Raw genomic sequence first — 23,459 nt, 5'->3', positions numbered from 1 at the left:
TATTCAGTGGCTTGCTACTTCTGATCCTGGTGACAGTATGACCAGCATATAATGGATGCTTTAGCTGAGAATCATGCATTGCAGGGGATTGGACTAGATGAGCCTTTCTGTACAGTTCTTTGATTCTATGTCTTATCCCCTCGTGAATTTGTCAAATTCCCTTTTAAATCACTCTCAATTTACGCCCATCACCATATCTTGTGGAAGCAAATCCCAAATTAATTTTAGAGATTGTAATGCAATATTATCAATACCACAACTCCCCTTAAAATTTCTTTTTCTTGGTTAAGAAAATTGTTTAGCCCTAGTGAATATAAGTAGGCCTGAAGTGCTTTGAAGGGGCCATGACTCACCATGATAATGATAAGGTAAGAGTGCAAGAACCTCTTCAATCCTCCTTGCCCTTAGCCAGTAATGTAACAGCAGCAGCTGTTCTTAGCTTCAGCTTATCAGTCAGTTTGTTTATCCTGCTTATGACCCCATTTCTTGATTCCTACCCCCAATTACTTGTACAGTGGTAACTCGGGTTAAGAACAGTTTAAAGGTTAAGAACGGACCTCCAGAATGAATTAAGTTTGTAACCAGAGGTACCACTTTATGGCACCATGAGTAAAGACAAAATCTGGTGCCCCTCCAGACCTCCATATAAATATAGGCTTGTTGTTGTTGCTGCTGCTGCTGCTGCTGCTGCTGTTGTTGTTGTTTTGTGCCCCCTTGACTCAGCACTCTATGCAGTGGAGCACTGCCCTAAATCCAGTGTTGAGTTTGGCATATTAAGAACTTGAATTAATTGAACCTAGAGCTATGGGTCCTTATCTGACCTTAAGAGAGCACAGCTGGTTGAGCTAGTGCTTCAACTTTTGACCCACCCCTGTATTTTCTACAGGAGGTGCACTTTTGTTAAGACTAGCAACTCCAATAATAAGTATAATAAGATTAGAGGTAAACACACAATGTGGCCAGTTCAGAAAAAGAAGCAGATTTTTGTTTTTATAACTTGCTTTCTGATCCATTTTTTATGATTATAGTAAACAGATAAATAAGTAAATAAATGACCCATGTGTTCTTGTTTGGATTAATGCAAATAACTACTCACGCAGCGTTTTAAAGCAATTCTGTTTCTGTGTTTTTAGACAGAGCTACTAATGATGTCAATCACAAATGACATGCCTAGGGTGACTACATTTCCAAGAGACCAACAAAAGCTGTTTGTTGGGGGTTTGGGGTGCAGAGGAAGTCTGAGAGTAAAATGGAGCTACAAGTCCATGTCCTGTGACAGGGAGAATGTATAAATGTTTAATAAAGTTTGCTGTGGATGAGATCTATTAATAAGCTTGAGTGGCCAGAGGGACAGGTATTGTGTTCGTTACTATAGCATCACCTCGCACAGGATCTGTGTGAGAGAGACGGCAGAAGAAAGCTGGGAGAGAGGATGAGCAAGTTATAGTGTGTTTCAGTCGGGTGCACCAGCTGAAGCACCAGGTCCAGCGTTTCTAACCTCCAGGTGTAGCCCTTTGTTCTTTAATGATGATCAGCCACGGAACAACAATAGATGAAAAACAGAGCCACTACAATTCTGCTTGAGCTATTGGCAGTTCTGAGGAGACTCTGCTCAAATCTTCACTCTGACGGATATTTTGGAGTATAAACATTGTGTGGATCATCCGGTCGTCATACCAGGGATAACAGGGGGAAAAAAATAGAGGAAAGCACTGAGGCAGGCTACTAAAGTCTGGGGGAAACTGGCGATGACAGCAAACAAAATGTTCCATTAAAGGATTTATTTAAGGAAGACAAGATGCCTTTTGAAGTGTTTAACTCATTAAGGGAGAGGTTTTTAAAGCCTGGGAAGGAAGAGGTGAAGAATACCGTGAGTGATTCACTGGGACACTTCCAAAGGTAAAAACTTAATGTAAACTTCAAAAATGTAAGCAAATAAAGTTTAGGTTTAAATTTGGAAAGGAAATTTGTAAGGATAATTCAATAAGCAGCATATGCAAGGAACTGTACCTTAGTAACAAAGTAATGGGATAAAACACACACACACAGCCCCACTATAAAATATGAGCTGCTAAAATATGAAATAATTGCAAAATAGGTCTAGTGTTAAGCATTTTAAATATTGTTGATAAAACTTAGACAAAGCTGATTTAATGCTAAATAATATCCAGAAAGAGAACCAAAGGAAAATAAAATATCAATAAAAAGAACTAACTGAAATAAAAGAAACATATACTGAAAATAAATGTGAAAATTTCATGTGGTTTTATATCTATACCATGTGTCTAAATTTATATCCATGTCATATTTTAGAGACATAGAGGTGAAACATAGAGCACAATTCAAAAAATGTAGCTTGTGTAAAACTGAAATTGCAAAAGTGACCATGAATCTGATTAAACTCTTTGATCTTCTGATGCATGTAGCTAGATAGTCCAACTTTACTTGATTTTGTCAGTACAGGTGTACTTAGGATCGTAACCAGCATCAATTTAAATGCAAGCTTTTTAGCTTAAACTGGATTATGTCTGTTTGTCTATAATATGCTTGGATATGTTAAAAATTGGCAGCCATTTAAAAGTTTATAAGAGAAAAACCATAGGGGTGAAAGTGCAGAAATTCACAATATTCACATTGTTTCAAATACATGAATTTCCTGAGGGGCGGCTGTTTCAGTTTGTTGCAGTAAAAACAACAGAGTGTTGTGCCACTTTAAAGACTAACAAGTTTATCATTAATCTTCCAAAAATTGAAAGATTCAGACAGTTAGACTTTTCTTTTACCAGCCAAATAATCAACTGATGTATTGTCATGGGGAGCTTCTCATTTTTGCAAAACAGCACCATTATTTGTTAATAATAAAGATTCTCTTTATGTATTTATTTATGTCATTTCTATGTTATCCCCAAACAATAAAGTCTCTGGGCAGCTTCCAATATTTTACAAAACCACTAATAGGACTCATTTAGTGTGTACACACACACACACACACACACACACACACACACACACTATAATATACTATTATATTATCATTTATGTAGCTTGCAATGCTATCTAGGTTGCAAACCTGAGATGAAGCATCTCTAAAGACAACAGATCTACTTCTGAAGAAACATGCATTGGTTCATGCTGCTCATATATAATGACTTATTCATACTTTCTGAATGTACAGATATAGGACTTGTAGTTTTCTGTTTCATCCTGGGTAGCCAACTTATCACATATCTTACTTTCTTGTAAACTATTTTAAAAGAGCCAAACAACCCACCATCTGTAGATATATAATAAACTGCAATATCATTTTTGAATTTTATTACAGGCAAAGCTTTAAACAAATAAACCTTTAAGAGATGCCTCTTCTCAGATAATATATTTCTGTGACATGTTAGAACAGGTAGATGAAAATTTCAGAAATAAAATGAAAGATGAAATAAGGAGCATTTATCACTCAAAATCATGCTTTGATCTGGTTAAGGTGTTTGTCTTTTAAAATAAGACCTGTTAAACTATAAAGACATCATAAGCAGTTAAATATATTAATATAGTATATGCTATTAAATGTAAAAACTGCTAGAGTTCCTAGGATTATTTTGAAGCTTTCCCAGTTTTTCTTCATAAATATTGTTAGGAAGATATGTTATGAGGAAGATATTTTTTCATTGGCCAAGGACATTTGGTCAATATACCTTCATACACCTACAGGTTTCCTTCATACACCTACCAATATACCTTCATACACCTACAGATTTCCTGCTTTATCATATTACATGTTGATGTCAAAAGTGAGCTGGCGTCAAAAGTGAGCTGACAGTAAATTAATATAAATCTATGAATTATTGACAAAGGTATCTCCAGTATGTAGTATGAGTAGGTCATACTCTGGCTATTTTGATACCCTTGCAAAAAATTTAAATGGTACTCAGCTCTGCATTGGTTCATTCATTGCTTTGATGGTATAAAGTAACTCATTGTACGGTTTTCAAACTTCTGCTCCATTTCCAGTTAGCCAGAAAACCTGTTGTTGGGTCTCTCTTCTATAACCTTTGCACCAATAAATCCATCTATTCCATGTACTTTTAAGTCCCAGTAGATTCCTGCTGCTTAGGCCCTCTCATTGTCTCTGCCTGAAGCAATGCTCCCTACATTGCATCAAACCCGTATATTTTCTTTAATGCTCTAATTTCTGTGTAGCAAAACAAGAAGCATCAAAGCAACCTAGAAAGAAAAAGTCACTCCCGTTTGCTGCAGCAAAACTGGTCCTATAAAGTGCTGCTCTAGATAGTCACCTATCTTGAATTTGAATTCAATAATAATGAGGCAGATTCTTTTGGTTGACAATTGTGCATTTAATAGTTTGAAATTATTTAAAGAAGTATTGTATTTTATGACTGCATTAAAATCCTTATAGCTCTAATCAGAATTAGCCAACATGGTGCCCTCCAGATGTTTTTGACTGCACTTTCCATTATATCTGATCATTAGCAATGCTAGTTAGTACTGATGAGCATCCAGCAACATCTGGAAGGCAGCATGGTGGCTACCCTGGGAGGGATCAAACAGAGTCTCCACAGGCAATCAAGAGTCAAGGCAAAGTATACTCAAACCCATCCATGGTGGAGAAAACCCATCACAAGACAGTAAAGAAATGATAGAGAAGTGCATCTTTGGAGAAGATAGGTGCTTAGCGCTTGCCATTTGAGTATCATGCATAGGGGGGAGGCATAAATTAAAAAGGACCCTCCTCATGAGCCCTTGGTAGACGAGAGAAGCATCATGTTGTGTATTGGAAGGTGATTAAGATGTCTTGTCCCTTGCCTAGAGCAAGACAACTTTAGCACCACAATTTGGTTTTGTGAGTTAACTCAGATGGGTACATGTTTTACACATTTTTAACTTCTGGACAAGAAATCACCATGTTTTCAGCTAGATTGAGTACTGGTCCCTGAATCTGAAAACCACATTCAGGTTACCTCATGAAAAGCCTCATTTAATGGCATTAGAAAACATGGGTTACTTCTGTATAGAGCTTCCCAAACTGCTATGCCTAGAAACAATGCAATGTTGGTATTTTACATGGATTAGATACCATCTTGTCCTTTGCCTCAGGAACAAAATATCTTGGGCCAACCCTGAGAAGGAAGGTATGTATACACATGGCCGTGGTGGATGGTTTGTATACAGTGGGATAAGAGGGAAATATAATGCAGAAAGTATGCACAAATACAATTATGTTCTTTACGGTGGCCATTCAAAAAGTTGTTGATAGGAACACAACTAGCTGCTCTGGAAATTGTAGGTGGGTGGCTCATTTGATCTGGGAGGGGGTGTTCAGTCCCCCTCAGAAGCCATTAGGGCCTCCAAAGTCAATGAAGCCATCTTCAGCACCTTCTGGACTGCATTCCTTCTAAATGTTCAGGTTTGCCATCTAGGGGTGTTATTAGATCTGGCCTTGTCTTTGGAGGTTATGTTGCTTCTCTTCACATCCCTTTTAACTTTCGCATTGTGTCATATTTTTATTATGTCATATTATAAGACTGAAAGCATGTGAGGAAAGTATTTTCTACTGATGACCTTGTTCCTGGAAGAGGTCATGGAAAGGAGTAAGTGGTAATTTGAAGAAGAGCTTCATGAATTGTTAAACCACTTTGGCAACAAGGTATTGCCCCTGCAAGTCCACAATTCTTTTTCCCAGAGACATCTCACACCAAACATGCCTCCCAGTTGCAGCTGTGGTGGCAAAGGCATGTCTAGCTCAATAAATGCAAGACCAGTGTAGCAAGATAAGAAAAGTTCTGAATTACTGCAGGAAAGGAGCAAACAGGAGGTGGTAAACATCACTTGAGAGTTCCAGAAAGCTCAAGGGTAGCCCAGATGGCAATCTAAATATCCCTGTCAGTTCTTCTCCTCACTTGACCTAACTGCTATTGCTTACAGAATTAATTATGAGGAGGCAATTATTCCAGTCAAGATGAAGAAGAATGTACCTGAACAGATAAACTGATTTGTACCTAATTAGGAGAAACCCTCTATGGCCAAGAGCACTGTGGTTTGTGACAGATGTTCAGCTATTGCCATGCCAGGCAAACTTTTTCATCTGATTTCTGATGCCAGGTGCATTTGCAATAGAAGTCTATGAGCCTGCATAATGCTGTCAGAATAGTGGCCCCAACATTCTCTTGAAACCATGGGTGATATTCAGTTGGATTGGTGCACAAACAAAATGGACTTCTGCTCATGCAACTGGGCTTCTGGTGCAACTTGCAAGCTGCTTTGGAGGGTTGGAGGACACCTCTGGAGCAGGTTTGTCAGTGGGGAAGGAAGAGGAGGAACTGCAAGGGAAAGAAAAGAAAGAGGAACTACTGCACAAATTGAAGTCTATCTGTTTATGCACCAACACAATAGATTTCATCAAATCCCTTTGGAAATAAAGCAGGCCAAAAGGGAGTGGCTGTAGTGAGATCCAAAACTAGCATATTTGAAGGTTAGATTGCAGGTCCTCATAACAGAAATAACTAAACGCACAGAACTTGCTGGATTGTGTCTCATTGTTTTGATGGCTGCCTATGCATATATATATATAGAGAGAGAGGGACGCGGGTGGCACTGTGGGTTAAACCACAGAGCCTAGGGCTTGCTTATCAGAAGGTCGGCAGTTCAAATCCCCGTGACGGGGTGAGCTCCTGTTGCTCGGTCCCTGCTCCTGCCAACCTAGCAGTTCGAAAGCACAAAGTGCGAGTAGATAAATAGGGAAGGTAAACGGTGTTTCCGTGTGCTGCTCTGGTTTTGCCAGAAGCGGCTTAGTCATGCTGGCGACATGACCTGTAAACTGTACGCCGGCTCCCTCGGCCAATAAAGCAAGATGAGCACCGCAACCCCAGAGTTGGCCACGACTGGACCTAATGGTCAGGGGTCCCTTTACCCTTTACCTTTATGCATACACACACACACACACTGCTGTTAGCCCTCTTGAATTTATTAAATGAAATGCAGGAAAGAATGCATGTTTCTTTATTTGAAAGAAATGTTTCAAATAAATTAATACAGACTTAGTTTTTTTCTGAGGCATAAAATCTCCTTTGGGAGTGGGGGGGACGGACCTGTTCTTTTTAAAAGCAGACCATTTTTTATTTCCAAAGTAGGTTTGCAAAGTCTCTTACACACACTTCCCAAGTTCCCAACCATCAGCTGATTGCCATCCACTTGGGAAATGCTGGGAATCAGCACAGCCTTTGATCCAAGCCCTGCCTTTACCTTTCTCTCATGTGATGTCACAAATGATATCAGGTGTAGAGCAAGTGGGAATGGCTTGGCCAAAACAGCTGCACAGGCAAAATGGGGAAGTCTAATTAGGCCTATGGGTTGGATGTTTTTCATCCATAGTTACCATGATGTGTGAATGGACCTGAGACGAACCTGACAGCTGCCCCAGTATTTCTCTGAAATCTTCAAGGCCTTATGCAAAACCCCCAGCTGCTTTCTTTCACATGCTCCGGTTACAATTAATTGGGAACAGCTAACATGGGAATGTAATTGTAGCAGCTAATCAGCATATTACTTCAACTACACATCAACAGCTTGTCCTAAGAACATCTTTTTACTTTTACTCTTCAGAAAAATTGATGGAACCAACCAAGAAGAAGATAACATTGAACTGAACGAAGAAGGAAGGCCTGTGCAGGCCGTGAGGAAACCTTTATTTGACTGCTATTGCTGTGGACTTCCCAAGCGTTACATCATTGCCATCATGAGTGGCTTGGGGTTTTGCATTTCTTTTGGAATTCGATGCAATCTTGGTGTTGCCATAGTGGAAATGGTTAACAACAGCACAATCTATGTCAATGGAAAGCCAGAGATTGAGGTGAGTAGGGACATATGTTCTTTGATACAGAGAAATGACATCCCCATTTAGCTGGGAAGACTATGAAGGAAAATCTAATATTTTAGGTTTATAGGTTAATTTCTAACAAGAATAGACTTTATTTGTGTAGCCGACAGGCCATAGCATCAAAGGACAAACACCGACAAAAATACATTACGAATATAGTTACCATAAAACCTTATGACCAATTAAAACCCTAGGTAGAAGCTGGATTAGACTATGTAAGAAATCTGTATGCCAGATCAGATGTTTGAAAGATGATAGCTAAGCGCTTTCATTTTTGTATGGGTATTCAGATAGTATAAGGACTCGTCCATGCTTCTGCTTGTCTTCTACCTAGAAAGCATGGGTCAGAGAGGTTTTTCCTTTGCCTCATGGCTTTCCCCTGGAAAACCCACACTAAATAGGAACAAATATGCAATATGCGGAAATACCCAATTACCAATTGTTCTAATTCAGCGTGAAAGAGCTGAATAATAGGTGAGGCTGTTATCCTAGGCACACTTACCTAGAAGTAAGTACCACTGAACACAGTGGTACCTACTTCCAAGTAAAGAAGTATATGATTGAAATGTAAATATGATAATTATAGGGCCCACAATTATAGGTGACAGAGATGTGTGTGCTTTGCCAGAGTTGTGGAACAAGCAACCCACATTAAACCAGCTTGCCTATTCAGGTAGAGGATCCACCCTTGTTAAAACTTTTTAAATAGCTAAGATTTTGCTTTTCTCTTCTGTCTCCAATCTATGGTTGTGGTCGGTAAAATATTTCGCATGGTATGCCTCAAATAAACAAAAGCAAATCTTGTTAAATGGGACTTGTATTGTACATTTAATGATATCTTTCTAAATGAAAAAAACTTTAGAAGGGAAATTATATAATGGCCCTTATAATAATTGATAATTTAACTGCACCTCAACTAACTGATGAAAAGGCAGTTGCAAAGTGACACAGACAAGGTAATTTTCGTAGCTTTTGGCAAGACAAAATTCCACAAATTTTGGTTCAGCGCTCTGCATGATATTGCACCTCCAAAGTGAGTGCAGGCAATCATGTGACAAAATGTATCTTCTAAACATTGGTGTGCAAATTTCATATGTATATGTCTTATTTGTAGAAAGCACAATTCAACTGGGATCCAGAAACAGTAGGACTTATTCATGGCTCATTTTTCTGGGGTTACATTGTAACACAAATTCCAGGAGGCTTCATTGCAAATAAACTTGCAGCTAACAGGTATGATAAGATAATATGATGTAATAAAGTAATTACTACAATTTTATATGTTATCTAATGCCGTATTTTTTAAATCCAAGTTTTATTTCATGAACTCCACAGTAGTTTTAGCAACTGGGAACTGTTTGTGAACTTACACAATGAATGTGATGATGATACTATCTGTGACATTAAAAGGCAGAAGTATACTAGTTTCTATTTAATTTTAATGATTGTGTAATAAGCCCTGGATGTCAACTTAAGAAAAGGAAAGCCATTTCAGTTGCTCATCTTACTAGAGAACATAATTCTAAATGCACAGTGATCTTTACAAATAAAAGGGTCTACCTTTCCTACTGTTAATCTTATCAAAATAAAAAGATATAAACTCATCCACAGAGGGGTAGAATGACTTGGGGGCTGTATTTATGTATGGCCATTTGTGGAGCAGAGTTGTACTGTATATATCTAATCAGATTCCCACTGTCCAGCACTCAATTTTGGCCATTGCTCAGGACGAATCCTGAACCCAGTAAGGCTAGATACTGGCTGTTGGAATATCTTGTGACCAAGATATCTAGTTGGCACTGAATCACCTATGCCACTTTGCCAACCTGCTGTCTTCCAGGTGTTTTGGACTACAATCCCCATCCACCTGCACTGGCTGGTGATAATGGGAGTTGTAGTCCAAAACACTAGGAAGGCAGGTGGTTGGCAAAAGCTAATCTATCCTATATACACATTGAACAAAGCACAACTTAACAGTAGCAGTTGGCAAGGGTGTCAATGTCTGTCATAGCAAGCGCCTTTGCAGCTTATTGGGAGGGTGAGGTGGCAGTGAGGTTGTCATGGTTCAAACACACCAGCAGTGCCAATCCAGCCAGTGCCTATGCACTGTGCTGACCTTAACCTCCAGCCGTACCCCTGGTAAGCCTCAGCAACAGGAGTTCAGGCAAGTGCTGCTGGCCACCAAGTATTGCACCTCAAAAATAATATTCTGAGAACAACTTGGCTTCAGGTTAAAAAACTTATTTTGTCTTATGGCAATTGCAAAAGGTTAAGAATCTATTTCAAATCATAGTTTAGTCTACATTCTACAAGGCATTTAATTGTCTGGTATTTGGTAATAAAAGGACGAGGAATGTGACACACGTGAATATTGTCTTTCAAGAACAGAGTCTTGTTGATCAACATCATACATAATTTAAGAACAGATTTCATGCTGGCAACTTCTCATCATTTCTGGATTGTCAAAAGCGACCTCATAAACAAATTAAAAGCTGCTTTTTAGGGTGATTCCCCACACTATTTGATTTCTACATGGAAGGCATTTTGATGTAGGAATTAAATATGTAAACTGTGTGAAGATGGTTAAGTGCAAAGGGTGGCTTTCAATACATTTTGCTCAGTGTAGAGCCAACTGAAATTAATAATCATGACTAAGTTAGGTCCATTAATTTCTACTCTGAATAAAACTTGAATGTCACTCAGTGTGTGTTCTTCTGCATGTACAAGGAAGCAATGGCCAAATAAAATCCAATCTAAAATAATTGCAATAATAGCCTTTTTTGTATTTAATATTCCAAAACTTAACAGTAATAATTTTGTACAGAAAATAACTTGCCTTCTACACCCTTTCACAAGCCATAACTAACTAAATAAATTAATTTAATCCTGCTGAAAACTCCATATAGAGTGAGTAATAGTTAAAAAGATCATAGATGTTGAAACATCTTTTGTTGATGAGTTGTTGTAATCTTATTCCTTAAGAATTCTAACTGCATTTTATTCAATATTGCTTTTGAAAAGAACATCAGTGTGGCTTGCTGTCACCTCACATCACTAAAGCCCATGCCCAGTTTCCTGTGGATTTGCAGATAGTTCGTTTTTTGTGAGATTATGGTTTTTGCACTCATTTTAAGAAAACAGGAAGCTGCCATCTTAGGTCAGACTCTTTGTCCATTTATCCCAGCATCTTCTACTGACTGGCTGACAGTGGGGTCTCTGGTACTTTAGACATATGCCTTTCCTGTCACCTGCTAACCCATCCTTGAGATTTCCTGGGATTTAAACTTGAATATTGAGCATGCAAACCAGCCCCCATGTACTTTATTGCTGAGGCACAGTGAAGAGCCATCTACAATGTCTTCTGAAGAGCTTGACATGTTCAGGTTTTAGAACAAGATTACTTAATTCTGAAGTTTGCCAGATTAATATATTGAACTAATCACAAAATTTTATCCACCATAAGAATGTGGATCAATGCAAGATGAGTCTTATTCAAATGCAAGTCAAGTAACTCAGATGTGTCCATGTAAAAAATTGGCAAAGTCATCCAGGGTCACTGTTTCTGAACATCAGGTCTAAAAGAGGATAATTTTCCTAGAAAGCTTATGAACATAATTCACATATTATATAATTGTGCTGATATAAGTCAAATGATAATTTATGGGCAGGGTGTTCACCCAGACACAGAGAAATCACAAAAGGCTGAATGTAATCCCCCTTCTTTTAGTTTCTGATGGATGACATGGGCTAGCTATGCACCTCTTAAGACTTAAATCATTAACAGCTGTTTAGATTGTTATATATGATCAATGTGTTCAATATGATCTCTTTATAAGATAATAGGGGGGAAATATTGTTCTTTCTTTACAGGGTATTTGGAGCAGCTATTTTCCTAACTTCCATGCTAAATATGTTCATTCCTGCAGCTGCCAGAGTACATTATGGTTGTGTTATGTTTGTAAGAATTTTGCAAGGTCTTGTGGAGGTAGGTATCCAATATATTTGTCTAAGATATTTCTTAAGGGCATATGAAGAGCCAAGATAGATCAGGCCAAAGGCTCATCTCGTTCAGTATCTTAATCTCACAGTGGCCAACCAAATGCCTAGGAGAAGTCTACAACCAGGGTGTGAGGGCAACAACCCTTGCCCCACATGCTTTCCAGCAACTGGTACTCAGAGGCATAGTGTCTGCAATACTGAAGATGGCACGCAGCCGTAATGACTAGTAGCCATTGATAGGCTTATCAATGAATTTATCCAGCCCTCTCTTGGAAGCCCTTATAAGATTGGTGGCCATTGCTATCCTATGGCAGCAAATTTTATAGTGCAACCATGCTCTGTGTGAAGTGTGTGACAAAAGTACTTTCTTTTGTCTTTGCTGAATCTTCCAATACTCAACTTCATTAGATGTCCCAACTTCTAGTATAGGAGAGGGAGAAAAACCTTTCTCTGAACACGCTTACATGTCATGCACCATTTTGTACACCTTTATCATGCCCCGCTCACTCCCCCCCCCCAATTAAGAAGCCCCCAATCTTGTGACCTTTTCTCACAGGCGAGTTGCCCCAGCCCCTGCATCATTTTGGTTACCTTTTCAGGTATAGCAAACAGAACTGCATACAGCGTTCCAAGATAGTCACATCAGAGATTTGTATGTGGTCACACGGAACGTTGACTAATTTAGAATGGTTCACAATAGTTTTTAAAGTTTCTGTATGGTAGGTTGTACTTTGCAATCCTCTACATGTTTACTTATAAGTAAGTCCCAGTTGAGCACAGTGCAGCTTGTTCCTTACAAAGGGTGTTTTGGGTTGAATTAGTACTTGACACCAATGTGCCGTAATCATTATATAGCAGATGTTCAACATTACCACAAGTGGGCACTATTTCAAAGTCCTGTTAGCTGCCGGAATAGTGGGGGAAGATTGATTTTGTGGTGGCATCTACCTTGCGAAAATGGTTATATAAGAACCAAACTATATTTGATGTTCAGTGCTACACTACACACAAAACTTTAACAGTACTCAAACATAGCTATCCAGTGAAACCTGCACTTTTTTGAATTTTAGGTGGTTGAACTGAGAATGTTCCCCACTCCACCAAACCCAGGGCTGGATGAAGACCTTTAGAGGTTCTAAACACTTAAAAGATTTTGGTGCCCCCCATATATATATAATTCAAAATATAAACAATAATAAACCATAAAATAACATTTTATTTTTCAAACTGAAACAAAACCTACAGTAAAATTGAAAATGTTTATTTTTGTATATTTCCACTTTATACCTGAAAAAATTATCCTACTTTTCTAACAGCAAATCAGATTCTCAAAACTACAGTGCTACCTCAGGTTAAGTACTTAATTCGTTCCGGAGGTCTGTTCTTAACCTGAAACTGTTCTTAACCTGAAGCACCACTTTAGCTAATGGGGCCTCCCGCTGCTGCCGTGCCACCAGAGCACAATTTCTGTTCTCATCCTGAAGCAAAGTTCTTAACCTGAAGCACTATTTCTGGGTTAGTGGAGTCTGTAACCTGAAGCGTATGTAACCCGAGGTACCACTGTAATGTTATGTAACGCATCTGCTTCTATGCTTAGTTGAGATAAGGCATCCAGCCTGCCTTGTTGCATAGTTGTCCTGTTGGGATTATTAATATACTTCAAATGAGAAAATGAACACTCAGCTGGGCAATTTGTGATAGTTAATGTTAAAAATCTGGCAATGGAAAATTTATGTGGTGCCCCCTTTCCCTTGATGCCCTCAGCATGTGCTTATTTTGCTTAATGGTAATCCAGCCCTGGCCAAACCTCTTGATTCTGCTTCACTGTAGTGTGGAGTCCCCTGCTTACTAAGATGCAAGTCCTTTTGTGTGAAGTCGGGCTTATTTTATCATGTATGCATAGAATTACAGTCGTACCTTGGATCCCAAATGCCCTGGAACTCAGACGTTTTGGCTCCTGAACGCCACAAACCCGAAAGTGATTGTTCCAGTTTGTGAACGTTCTTTTGGAAGCCAAATGTCCGACGGGGCTTCCGTGGCTTCGGATTCGCTGCAGGAGCTTCTTGCAGCCAATCAGAAACCACACTTTGGTTTTTGAACATTTTGGAGCTTTTTGCAGCCAATCAGAAGCCACAGTTTGGTTTTCGAACATTTTGGAATCAAACAGACTTCCAGAACGGATTCCATTCGACTTCCAAGGTACAACTGTACTGCCGTAAAAGAAAAAGAAAAAGTTAGTTGAAGAGGATAAATACTGTGTATACAAGTGATGGAGTTAAATTGAAATTCAATGCTTTTTATCTGATATGTTTGCCAGGGGGTGACCTACCCAGCGTGTCATGGAATGTGGAGTAAATGGGCACCTCCACTTGAAAGAAGTAGACTAGCAACCACATCTTTCTGTGGTAAGTTTTCATATATATTTTTGAGAGAAAGTTTGTGTGTACTGTGACTTTAAAGAAAACATAACATTAATTATAAATAATAGGGTCTCAGGTCACTCCTCATTTGAGGGCTTCTGACTGTTTCCATTTCAGGGGTTGAAAGGCATAATCTAGTTCCCTGGAGGAGATCTCTTAATATCCCAAGAATGCATAACCTGTCATCAGTTTCTTTCAAAATGGAGTCAAGGGTAAAAGTCTTATCTGCCATATCTCATTCAAGGGGAATTGTTCCCATTCCCCCTTTCAATTGTGAAAAAAAATAGAAGTATACCTTAGTTCTTCTCTCTCCATTTAAATTCCTCTAATTTTTTACCTTTCCACATTTCTTTGCTAATTCAGATTTTTGCTGGCCTGTTTACCACTCACCCACATACTTAATTTTCAGACATTATTTTTCTGCTCTGTCTTTTTCTAGTGGCTCCCCATTTGTGGAATGCTCTCCCCAGCAAGGGTCACCTGGCAACTTCATTACGTAGATTTAACTGCTAGGCAAAATAAATAAATAAATCCTCTTCTTCCATACCTCAGGCTAATTAAACAATCTATGGCCTTTTAAACAGTATTATTATTACTTTGTTTGTTGCTGTGTATTTATGTTGTTATGAGTTTTTGTGCTCTTACATTGTAAACCACCCTGTGAGCCTCAGATGAAGTGTGGTATAGAAATTTAACAGATAATAATCTGTCTCTAAGCTCTGGTCTTCTCACTTATACCTCTCTCTGCCTCTTTTGGTATTATCCTGCTAGAATAATTCATTCCCCCTCAGTGTCTGAACGGCTTCCCTCTTTTAAGTTCCAGTTTGTTTGCATACAGTGTGAATATTTGACTGAGTGTGCAGATATAGTAAGCTAAAATCTATTTATTTCATTAGGCAACTTGCTGTGTTTGATTTAGTTAATGCTTGAAAAAAGTGGTTGGAAAATACCTTTTAGGTTATACTGCACACATCAAGCATGAATAATCACAAGTTAAACGAGTTCGGTAATGAATTATTCCAAGGGCAACTCCTAGTGAGGTGTTCTCAACATGCCCAACAGTGGTTCATATGTAGGTTAACTCTTCATTAACAAAGTATGAAGCAATGTCAATTGAGGAAAAGAAGAACACCTGAGTCTGTTCATCCCTTGGAATAATTCATTAGCAACACTAGTAAAGGCCAAACTAGAATTTCATGGCTTGTCTATATGAGTTCTCAATATGATTGAAATAACATGTATTTTTTTTAACCATTCATCACTGGCATCTTATAATCACAAAGTCTATTAAATCATACTCCTTAGAATTGTTCCCCCCCCCCCGACTTCTTATATTTTACAGTACATTTAGAAACATCTCCCCAAAGGGCTTCTGTCCCTTTAAGACCTCTCAGGATGACATTCCACAAGTGTAAGTTCTCCTCCCATAGTGCTACAGCAATGAGCTGTACCTGCTGAATGCTAACCTTTCTAAAGGGACAGAGTCTTTTGTTTCTGTTATGTCAGTCATGGCCAAACTTGGCCCTCCAGCTGTTTTGGGACTACAATTTCCTCCATCCCTGACCACTGGTCCTGTTAGCTAGGCATGATGGGAGTTGTAGTCCCAAAACAGCTGGAGGGCCAGGTTTGGCCATCACTGTGATTACATGCACTGGCATGCACTGTTTAGGACGATTGTAAGTCTCTCCTTTTGTCAACTGGCTATGGTACAGTTTTTCAGCAGGAAAACAGCTGCTGTGAGCTACCTGAATTAATAAATGATAATGAGTTGGAGGTGTTGGAACACAATTATTGACCTATATACACATGCCTTTTATCTGCAGGCTCCTATGCGGGGGCTGTGGTTGCTATGCCACTAGCTGGCGTATTGGTGCAGTACATAGGATGGTCATCTGTCTTTTATATATATGGTAAGTGGTCTAGTGGCAAAAATGAATGCAATTAAAACTGTACAATAAAGTTCTAGACTATTTTAAATATAGCAGTGGTCCAGACTTTTTGGCTCCTTTTTCTTTTTTTAAAGGGGTGGGGTTATTAGTTTAGCTTTATGCTGCATGGGCTTTGAAGACACTTGAACTCAGGACGCAAGGGAGAAATGTGCTAAGAGGAAGGCACGCTTAGCAAATCCACACCGTGATCAACCCCCGCCTGGAAACCAATGTCCCCACTGTGGAAGGACGTGTGGGTCCAGAATTGGCCTCCACAGTCACTTACGGACTCATTGTTAAAAATGTTTATGGAAGACAATCTTACTTGGCTACAAGTAATCGCCAAAGAAGAAGATTATTGAAATAATATTGCTAGATGCCTTGACTCTTACATATTGTGCTCAACATGAAGTAGTGTTGACCATTTCATGTTTTCTTGAATTCCTCTGCAGGAATGTTTGGGATTATCTGGTACATGTTCTGGCTGTTGCATGCCTATGAGAGTCCGGCTGTTCACCCAACAATAACCACCGAGGAAAGAACTTACATAGAAACAAGTATAGGAGGAGCCAATCTTGTCAGTGCCAGTGTAAGTTAAAATGCTGTAGTATTCATTTTATTTTTTGTTACATTTTCATCCCACCTTTCCTTCAAGGAGCTCAAGGTTGCGTATCTGGTTCTCCTCCTCTCCATTTTTATCCTCTCAACAATCCGGTAAGATAGGTTAGGTTGAGAGACTGTGACTGGCCTAAAGTCACTCTGTGAGTTTTATGGCTGAGTTGGGGATCTGAACCCGTATCCTAGTCCAACACTCTAACCACTATGCCATGCTGGCTGTAGGGCACCTTGTCATTTCTTAGCTGCTTAGTCTTGGCAGATGGTTCATTCTTCAAAACTACTGTACAAACATTTTACAACCCTACCTCATAATTTTGTATGCAATTTCCCTGGTCATTGTTGCAAGTTCTAATGTCAGATTAACACCCCGCTCCTAAACTTTTATGGCCGTGTGTCTTCACTGATATAATTGTAATGTCCCTATATCACTGATGTTGTGTCATATTTTATGCTGATATAGCTGATAATATACCCAGCTTGAAGCTTTTAGTGGTTCCCCCACCCCAAAATGGGTAATTCCAATTTTTAAAGCTGTGTTTTCTTATAGAACCATAGTGCTACAAATGAAAACAACTTTACAATAATGTATGATTTTGCTGTTTTATGGTGTGTGTACAAAGGGACTCTGAGAATGCTTAGAAGTGTGGCATCACTTATTGCCAGCCTTCCAGTTTCTGGGCTCCGGCAATGCAAACACATCAAAAGCGGGTTTTGATAACACAAGTTCTGTAAATGTAATAGACTGGAGTACTTCCCCCCTATTTTAGTTTCAAAGCTTTTAGCACACAGTGGTTGACTATTCCTCACTTTTCTTATAACATGAAGGTCTGAAAACTTTTTTTTTAATTGAATATCTCGGTATTAAGTATTACATGAGTATGTAAGTCTTACATTACTTATGAAAACCACTGCATAGTGTTTGCATTCTATTGCTGAATTCAGATGTTTTTCAATAAGGTTAAAGATGTAGTCCTAAATACATATACTAGTAAATGAGCCCCACCAGAATTGGCTCACCCAGTAGGGCAGAACCACACCAATCATCTCCCCGTAGTGGTAGCAAGGTTGTGTTGCCTGGATGCACCAGTGGAACCAATTCTACCAGTTCATTGGTGTAGCTCCCACGTTGCCCATCCCCCCAGTAAGTGGCAGTGATGCTGGTACTGGGAGACTATTGTTGTGGCTGTGCTCCACAAGATGAACTACTACTGAGCCACAATGCACAGTGGAACTTTCTTACTGAGTAAACACATATTAGGATTGTGTGGTACAATTGATATTAGAGGGGACATTCTTATCAATATAGTTATATAACAGGTGTAACTGCTGCCACACTGCAGATGATTCTTCAAATTGGACATTCTCTCTTCTAGAGATTTAGTACACCATGGAAACAGTTTTTCACTTCAATGCCGGTTTATGCAATCATTGTGGCAAACTTTTGCAGAAGCTGGACTTTCTACTTACTGCTGATAAGTCAGCCTGCTTACTTTGAAGAGGTCTTTGGATTTGCAATAAGTAAGGTATGTGAATGAATCCAAGGTCTGGTGTTGTTGTTTTTAGGACTCTGATGATAAAAATGTGAGAGAGGAAAATATGAATCCCTGTGACCCACGTGTGTGGGGTAAATAACAAAAGAATCTGCTGGGTGCCTAGATTCAAAACATGGGGCATAACACACTCTCTAATAGTAGTGAGCCCCCAGTAGCAGAGTTTAAACACACGAAAGTCAAGCAGCAGTGTAGTGTTAGGAATATAGGTAGTTAGACCCTTTTATCCCATTTAGTTGCATACAGTGGTTGCCCCTTTCTACTCTTCTTGCAACGAACTGCTAAGGCCACACACTGCTAAGTAAGTTAAAAATGCTTTACTTACAGATTCAAAGGTCAGATTTATGAATTTATCCAAGCAGCAGCAAGAAGAACACAGGCAGAATACTCTTGAGTAGAATAAACAGAAAGATAGCTTCAAGCATGTGCTTTAAGTGCTTAGGCACATCTTTCTTGCTTGGTTACATGGCACAGAGAAAGAAAGATCAGGAAGAGAAAGCTTCACTTCATCCCTCATCAGAGAAGATGGGGCTAGCTTGACCGCTTCATGCATGCTAGTTTGACTGCAATTTCCCAGGGGAAAAAAATCAGTAAGGTTGAGGATCCTCAGAAGTAGCCATGTTGGATTTCTCCATTTGTATCATTGTTTCATAATCTGGTAACTGATATGGGTATCTCAGTAGAGTCCCAGCCAGGTACTGATTATATCCATCCATTCAAACTCAGCTTTAGCATGAACTGCTCCCAGATCATTCACTGCACTGGTTTGATTGGATAAAGCAGACAAAACTTGGGCACCATTGCATTCATATACATACAGTACACTTCCACAGAATTGTGTGTATTTAATTTCAGGTTGGCCTTTTGTCTGCTGTTCCACATATGGTCATGACCATTATTGTGCCCATTGGAGGGCAGCTGGCTGACCTTTTACGCAGCAGAAGAATTTTAAGCACAACTGCAGTAAGAAAAATAATGAACTGTGGAGGTATGGTTACATTTTATAGATAAAATGTTTGAATTATATGTTACTACCTAACGTAGAAATGTGTGGTGTACAGCTTATTGCATGTGATTATAGATTAGCTTTGGTACTTGCTCTGGTTCACGGCTTAGTCATGCTGGCCACATGACCCGGAAGCTGTACGCCGGGCTCCCTCGGCCAATAAAGCGAGATGAGCGCCGCAACCCCAGAGTCGGTCACGACTGGACCTAATGGTCAGGGGTCCCTTTACCTTTTTACATAGTATACTGTAAATTTAGCAACAGAGAAGAGGGATCACAGTGAACAAATAACTCTTCTGCAGTAGGAGTATGGGAACAGAATGTAATATACTGCATTTAATCAGTGAATTGTTTTCCCCCTCTGTTATTTTCTGCAGGTTTTGGAATGGAAGCTACTTTACTTTTGGTAGTTGGCTTCTCTCACACAAGAGGTGTTGCAATCTCTTTCTTGGTTTTAGCAGTAGGCTTCAGTGGATTTGCTATTTCAGGTAAAATGAAAAATATTTTTGGTCTGCTCAAGGCATTTTCTCTGTGACTGAAGAGAGTAGCCCTGCATTGTTGACTAATTTTCTGTGTTACAGGATTTAATGTCAACCATTTAGATATTGCGCCCCGGTATGCCAGCATCCTCATGGGCATCTCTAATGGAGTGGGGACACTGTCAGGAATGGTGTGCCCCCTCATCGTTGGTGCAATGACTAAACACAAGGTAAGATGTTTAGATTGTTTTCCCTGGAAATATGTTCAAATGCATTGCAGTGAATTATTACTATAACAGATAAATACCCTTGCCCAGTCCAAACCATCCCCAGTCATTATGAAAAATGTTATTGACATGTTTAAGGGCTGAGCCTTCATTTCAGTAGGTGTAATTTAGCATTAGTGAATACTTGACGTGCTGGTTGTTGAAAAAGCCTGAATAAAGGAAATATGCTTTTCTCTGATTTTTACTCATGTGTTCTGTTAAAATAGCCCAATAGTAATATGGATAGTGATAAACTGATAAATAGATAGTGATAGACTGATAAATTATCACTGATAAAAGGTTACAACAGGACATGTCAAGAAAGACTTGACTTCCATGGGATCAGGCCCAGCTGCTGAGGTCCACACACCCCAGCAAAGGACTGACATCTACGCTCTAGGAGCCTGTGCCAGCATTGCTGCTGCCCCTTGCCCCTGTCCCAGGTCATGTCACAGCCTCCCATTTCTCAACCTGCATGGGCCTGGTACCGCTAGGAGCAGGGTCAGGTGGTTGCCATGTTATATAGTGGTACCTCGGGTTACAAACACCTCGGGTTACAAACACTTCAGGTTACAGACTCCACTAATGCAGAAGTAGTATCTCAGGTTAAGAACTTTACCTCAGGATGAGAACAGAAATCGCATGGTAGTGGCACGGCAGCAGCGGGAGGCCCCATAAGCTAAAGTACCTCAGGTTAAGAACGGTTTCAGGTTAAGAACAGACCTCTGGAATGAATTAAGTTCGTAACCAGAGGTACCACTGTATTTCCCAATAAGGACACCAGGGTTGAATTTTGGAGCATATCACATGATAACTGCCCAAGCAACCACTCAGCTCACATTCCAATAGTCCCAGGGACACCAGGAATTCTGGTCCAGGGAAGGAGTGAGTCACTCATGGCCACAGAACTGCCACAATGCTAAGAAGGCCTATACCAGCACTCTGGGGACGTCTCACAAGTCCTGTGCTGAAAGCCCCACTCAAATCTAATGCTGGACCTGCACCAAATGCTTCTCTGCCATTATAGCAATCCATATTTCTAAGAAATAAAGCAAGTTCTGCTGTGTATTTTGGTAATCCATAGTATCAGAGAAAAATAAATTCTTTCAAAATTCAGGTTAGAAAATAGAATGGATAACAGTCACTTCATTTCTCTAACTTCTGGCTTTATTTTGGATTCTTACTACCTGTTGCGAGTAACTTGTCCTATATCATTCCTCCAGACACGCGAAGAATGGCAAAATGTCTTCCTAATAGCTGCCCTAGTTCACTATAGTGGAGTGATATTTTATGCCATCTTTGCTTCTGGTGAGAAGCAGGAATGGGCTGACCAAGAAAGCTTGAATGAAGAGAAATGTGGAATAATTGACCAAGATGAACTGGCTGAAGAGACTGATCTGAGCAATGAAACGTTCGTTAGCCCGAAGAAAACATATGGTGCTACTGTTCAAGATGACGAATGGCGAAGGAAAGCATTGCAAAAGCAAAAGGGAGTGGTGCAAGATGCAGAAGAAGAGACTTCGTGTCAGTATGAAAATGGGACTTATCAAGATTCATCATAAATCTAACTGTGTATGATTTGTGTGATCGTTACAATCACTGTACGAAACAAAGCAGTATCTATATTTATTTGGTTGGGTTCTTTTTGTAGATAATCATGCCAAATGGCTAGCTGTAAGATATTGTCATTTTCAACTTGTAGTACAGCAAAACTGGGTTCCCAGAAGTCCCTGTGGTAAACTTATGGATTCAGATCTCTGTGTAAAGATCACAGTCCTTTACATCACATGAATTTCCACTAAAGGCAACAAAGTTCTGGATGTACCATGTCACCCTTTAGTAATATAATTATGTTATTGGCTCTTAACACCATGACTACCCAGTCCCTTAGCAGATCCCCCCCCCCCGCTCTGTTCATCCCTTTCCGTATGCAACAGAGAATGTATTATGGCAGAGGAGAAAATGAAATGTTTAACCAAAGACTAAATCATTGACAACGAAGGCAATTTGTTAGATACCGTTTTGGGAAACCCACTGGAGAGCTTATTTTACTTCTCAATTTTTAATTGCTGGCAGAGATAACATATGGATCCCCAAGAATGGGATTTATTTATTTTTTAGCCTCTCCAAAATGTATATGTGTGTTATAAATGTTGATGTGTATTATGTCATTGATCCTCAGCAAAGGATGTACAGGTTTGCTTGTTTATTAAAATGGTAATACCCAATTTTTCTATTTTAAAAAATGTCTCCAAGAGAGCTGGAAATATGAAATCAGATAAAACAATGTTTAAAATGCAACTAAAGAATAAACAGGAAACAATACAACAGCAAGAACAATCTTTTCAATAACAGTCATTCCAAGCAATACTAAAACCCTGTTCAATTCAAAAGCCCTCTGGAACAAGTCAGGGTTTTACTGCATAGTGCAATTCAAAGGAGAGCAATGATGGGCCAGGCAGGTGCCATGACTGAAAAGGTCCTGCTGTGTACCCACCCACCCCTACTTCAGATGGTGAATGAATATATATCAATTCTTCATATTGGCAGAGGTGGTCTTTAACAGTCTGGGACCAGCTTATCTTTAGGTTCAGAAGGGCCAGCAATTGGCTCTACAAGGTGGAAGGGAAATAGGCAATTTGGGAGCCGAATGCTGTTCTTTGCTTCTGAAATCTACTGTTATATACCGGTACTTGCTTGTAAACTAAAGGCCCAGGCTAATGGAAACTTGCAGCAGGGAACCCACTGAAATCCTTTTGTGCAATTCTTTTGTGCAAGAGAACAGTTGTCCTCTTTAACTCTTATTTATTTCAGTGTAGTTTGCATAGATGATGTTCACTTTAGGCTGGGTCCTATGTATGTTATACAATGTATTTTGAGGAAGCAAACATGTATTATTTAAAAGAGGATCTGCTGGTTATTAAAGTTCTTACAATAATATTTTTACACCAAGTAGTATGTTTGATATTACTGAAAGGCCTAAATCTTTTCCCACCAACTCGGACAACAACATGGAAAGCATGCTGTATCACTTTCAAATCGCTACTGGTTTTTCCAAGGCTCGCAGTGTTTTCTGATTGAAGAATTTCAGTAAATGATGGATTCATTTGTTTTCATGTTATCACTCTCTCAGTAAAATTCAAGTGAAACCATTTTGTCACATTGTGATTCTTACTGACTCTGTCACATTGTGCAATGTGACATTGTAACAGAAAACAGGAAGCAAGCGTAATCTTTCCATCCCATTGAAATGTTGCTACAATTCCTTCAAGGTTCTTAGTGGGAGGCAGAAAATGGTCAAATTAA

The 23,459-nt window shown here is 39.3% G+C and overlaps 1 protein-coding gene across 1 annotated transcript; it reads left to right on the top strand.

Moving 5' to 3' along the window:
* Positions 1 to 1,708: 1,708 nt before the first annotated feature.
* Positions 1,709 to 23,256, top strand: SLC17A8 (solute carrier family 17 member 8). The gene is made up of 12 exons (XM_081878264.1): positions 1,709 to 1,899; positions 7,615 to 7,861; positions 9,003 to 9,121; positions 11,759 to 11,873; positions 14,205 to 14,292; positions 16,131 to 16,217; positions 16,688 to 16,824; positions 18,227 to 18,376; positions 19,259 to 19,391; positions 19,786 to 19,896; positions 19,990 to 20,117; positions 21,377 to 23,256. Exons 1-12 carry the CDS (start codon positions 1,799 to 1,801, stop codon positions 21,713 to 21,715), a joined length of 1,755 nt encoding a protein of 584 aa, XP_081734390.1. The 5' UTR covers positions 1,709 to 1,798; the 3' UTR covers positions 21,716 to 23,256.
* The last annotated feature ends 203 nt before the right edge of the window (positions 23,257 to 23,459 follow it).

This window comes from Podarcis erhardii (genome assembly GCF_964252035.2).
Source record: "Podarcis erhardii genome assembly, chromosome: 10".
In the NCBI taxonomy this organism is placed as follows: domain Eukaryota; kingdom Metazoa; phylum Chordata; class Lepidosauria; order Squamata; family Lacertidae; genus Podarcis; species Podarcis erhardii.
The sequence above is the reverse complement of the archived record's forward strand: the minus strand, read 5'-3'. Positions and strand labels throughout refer to the sequence as shown.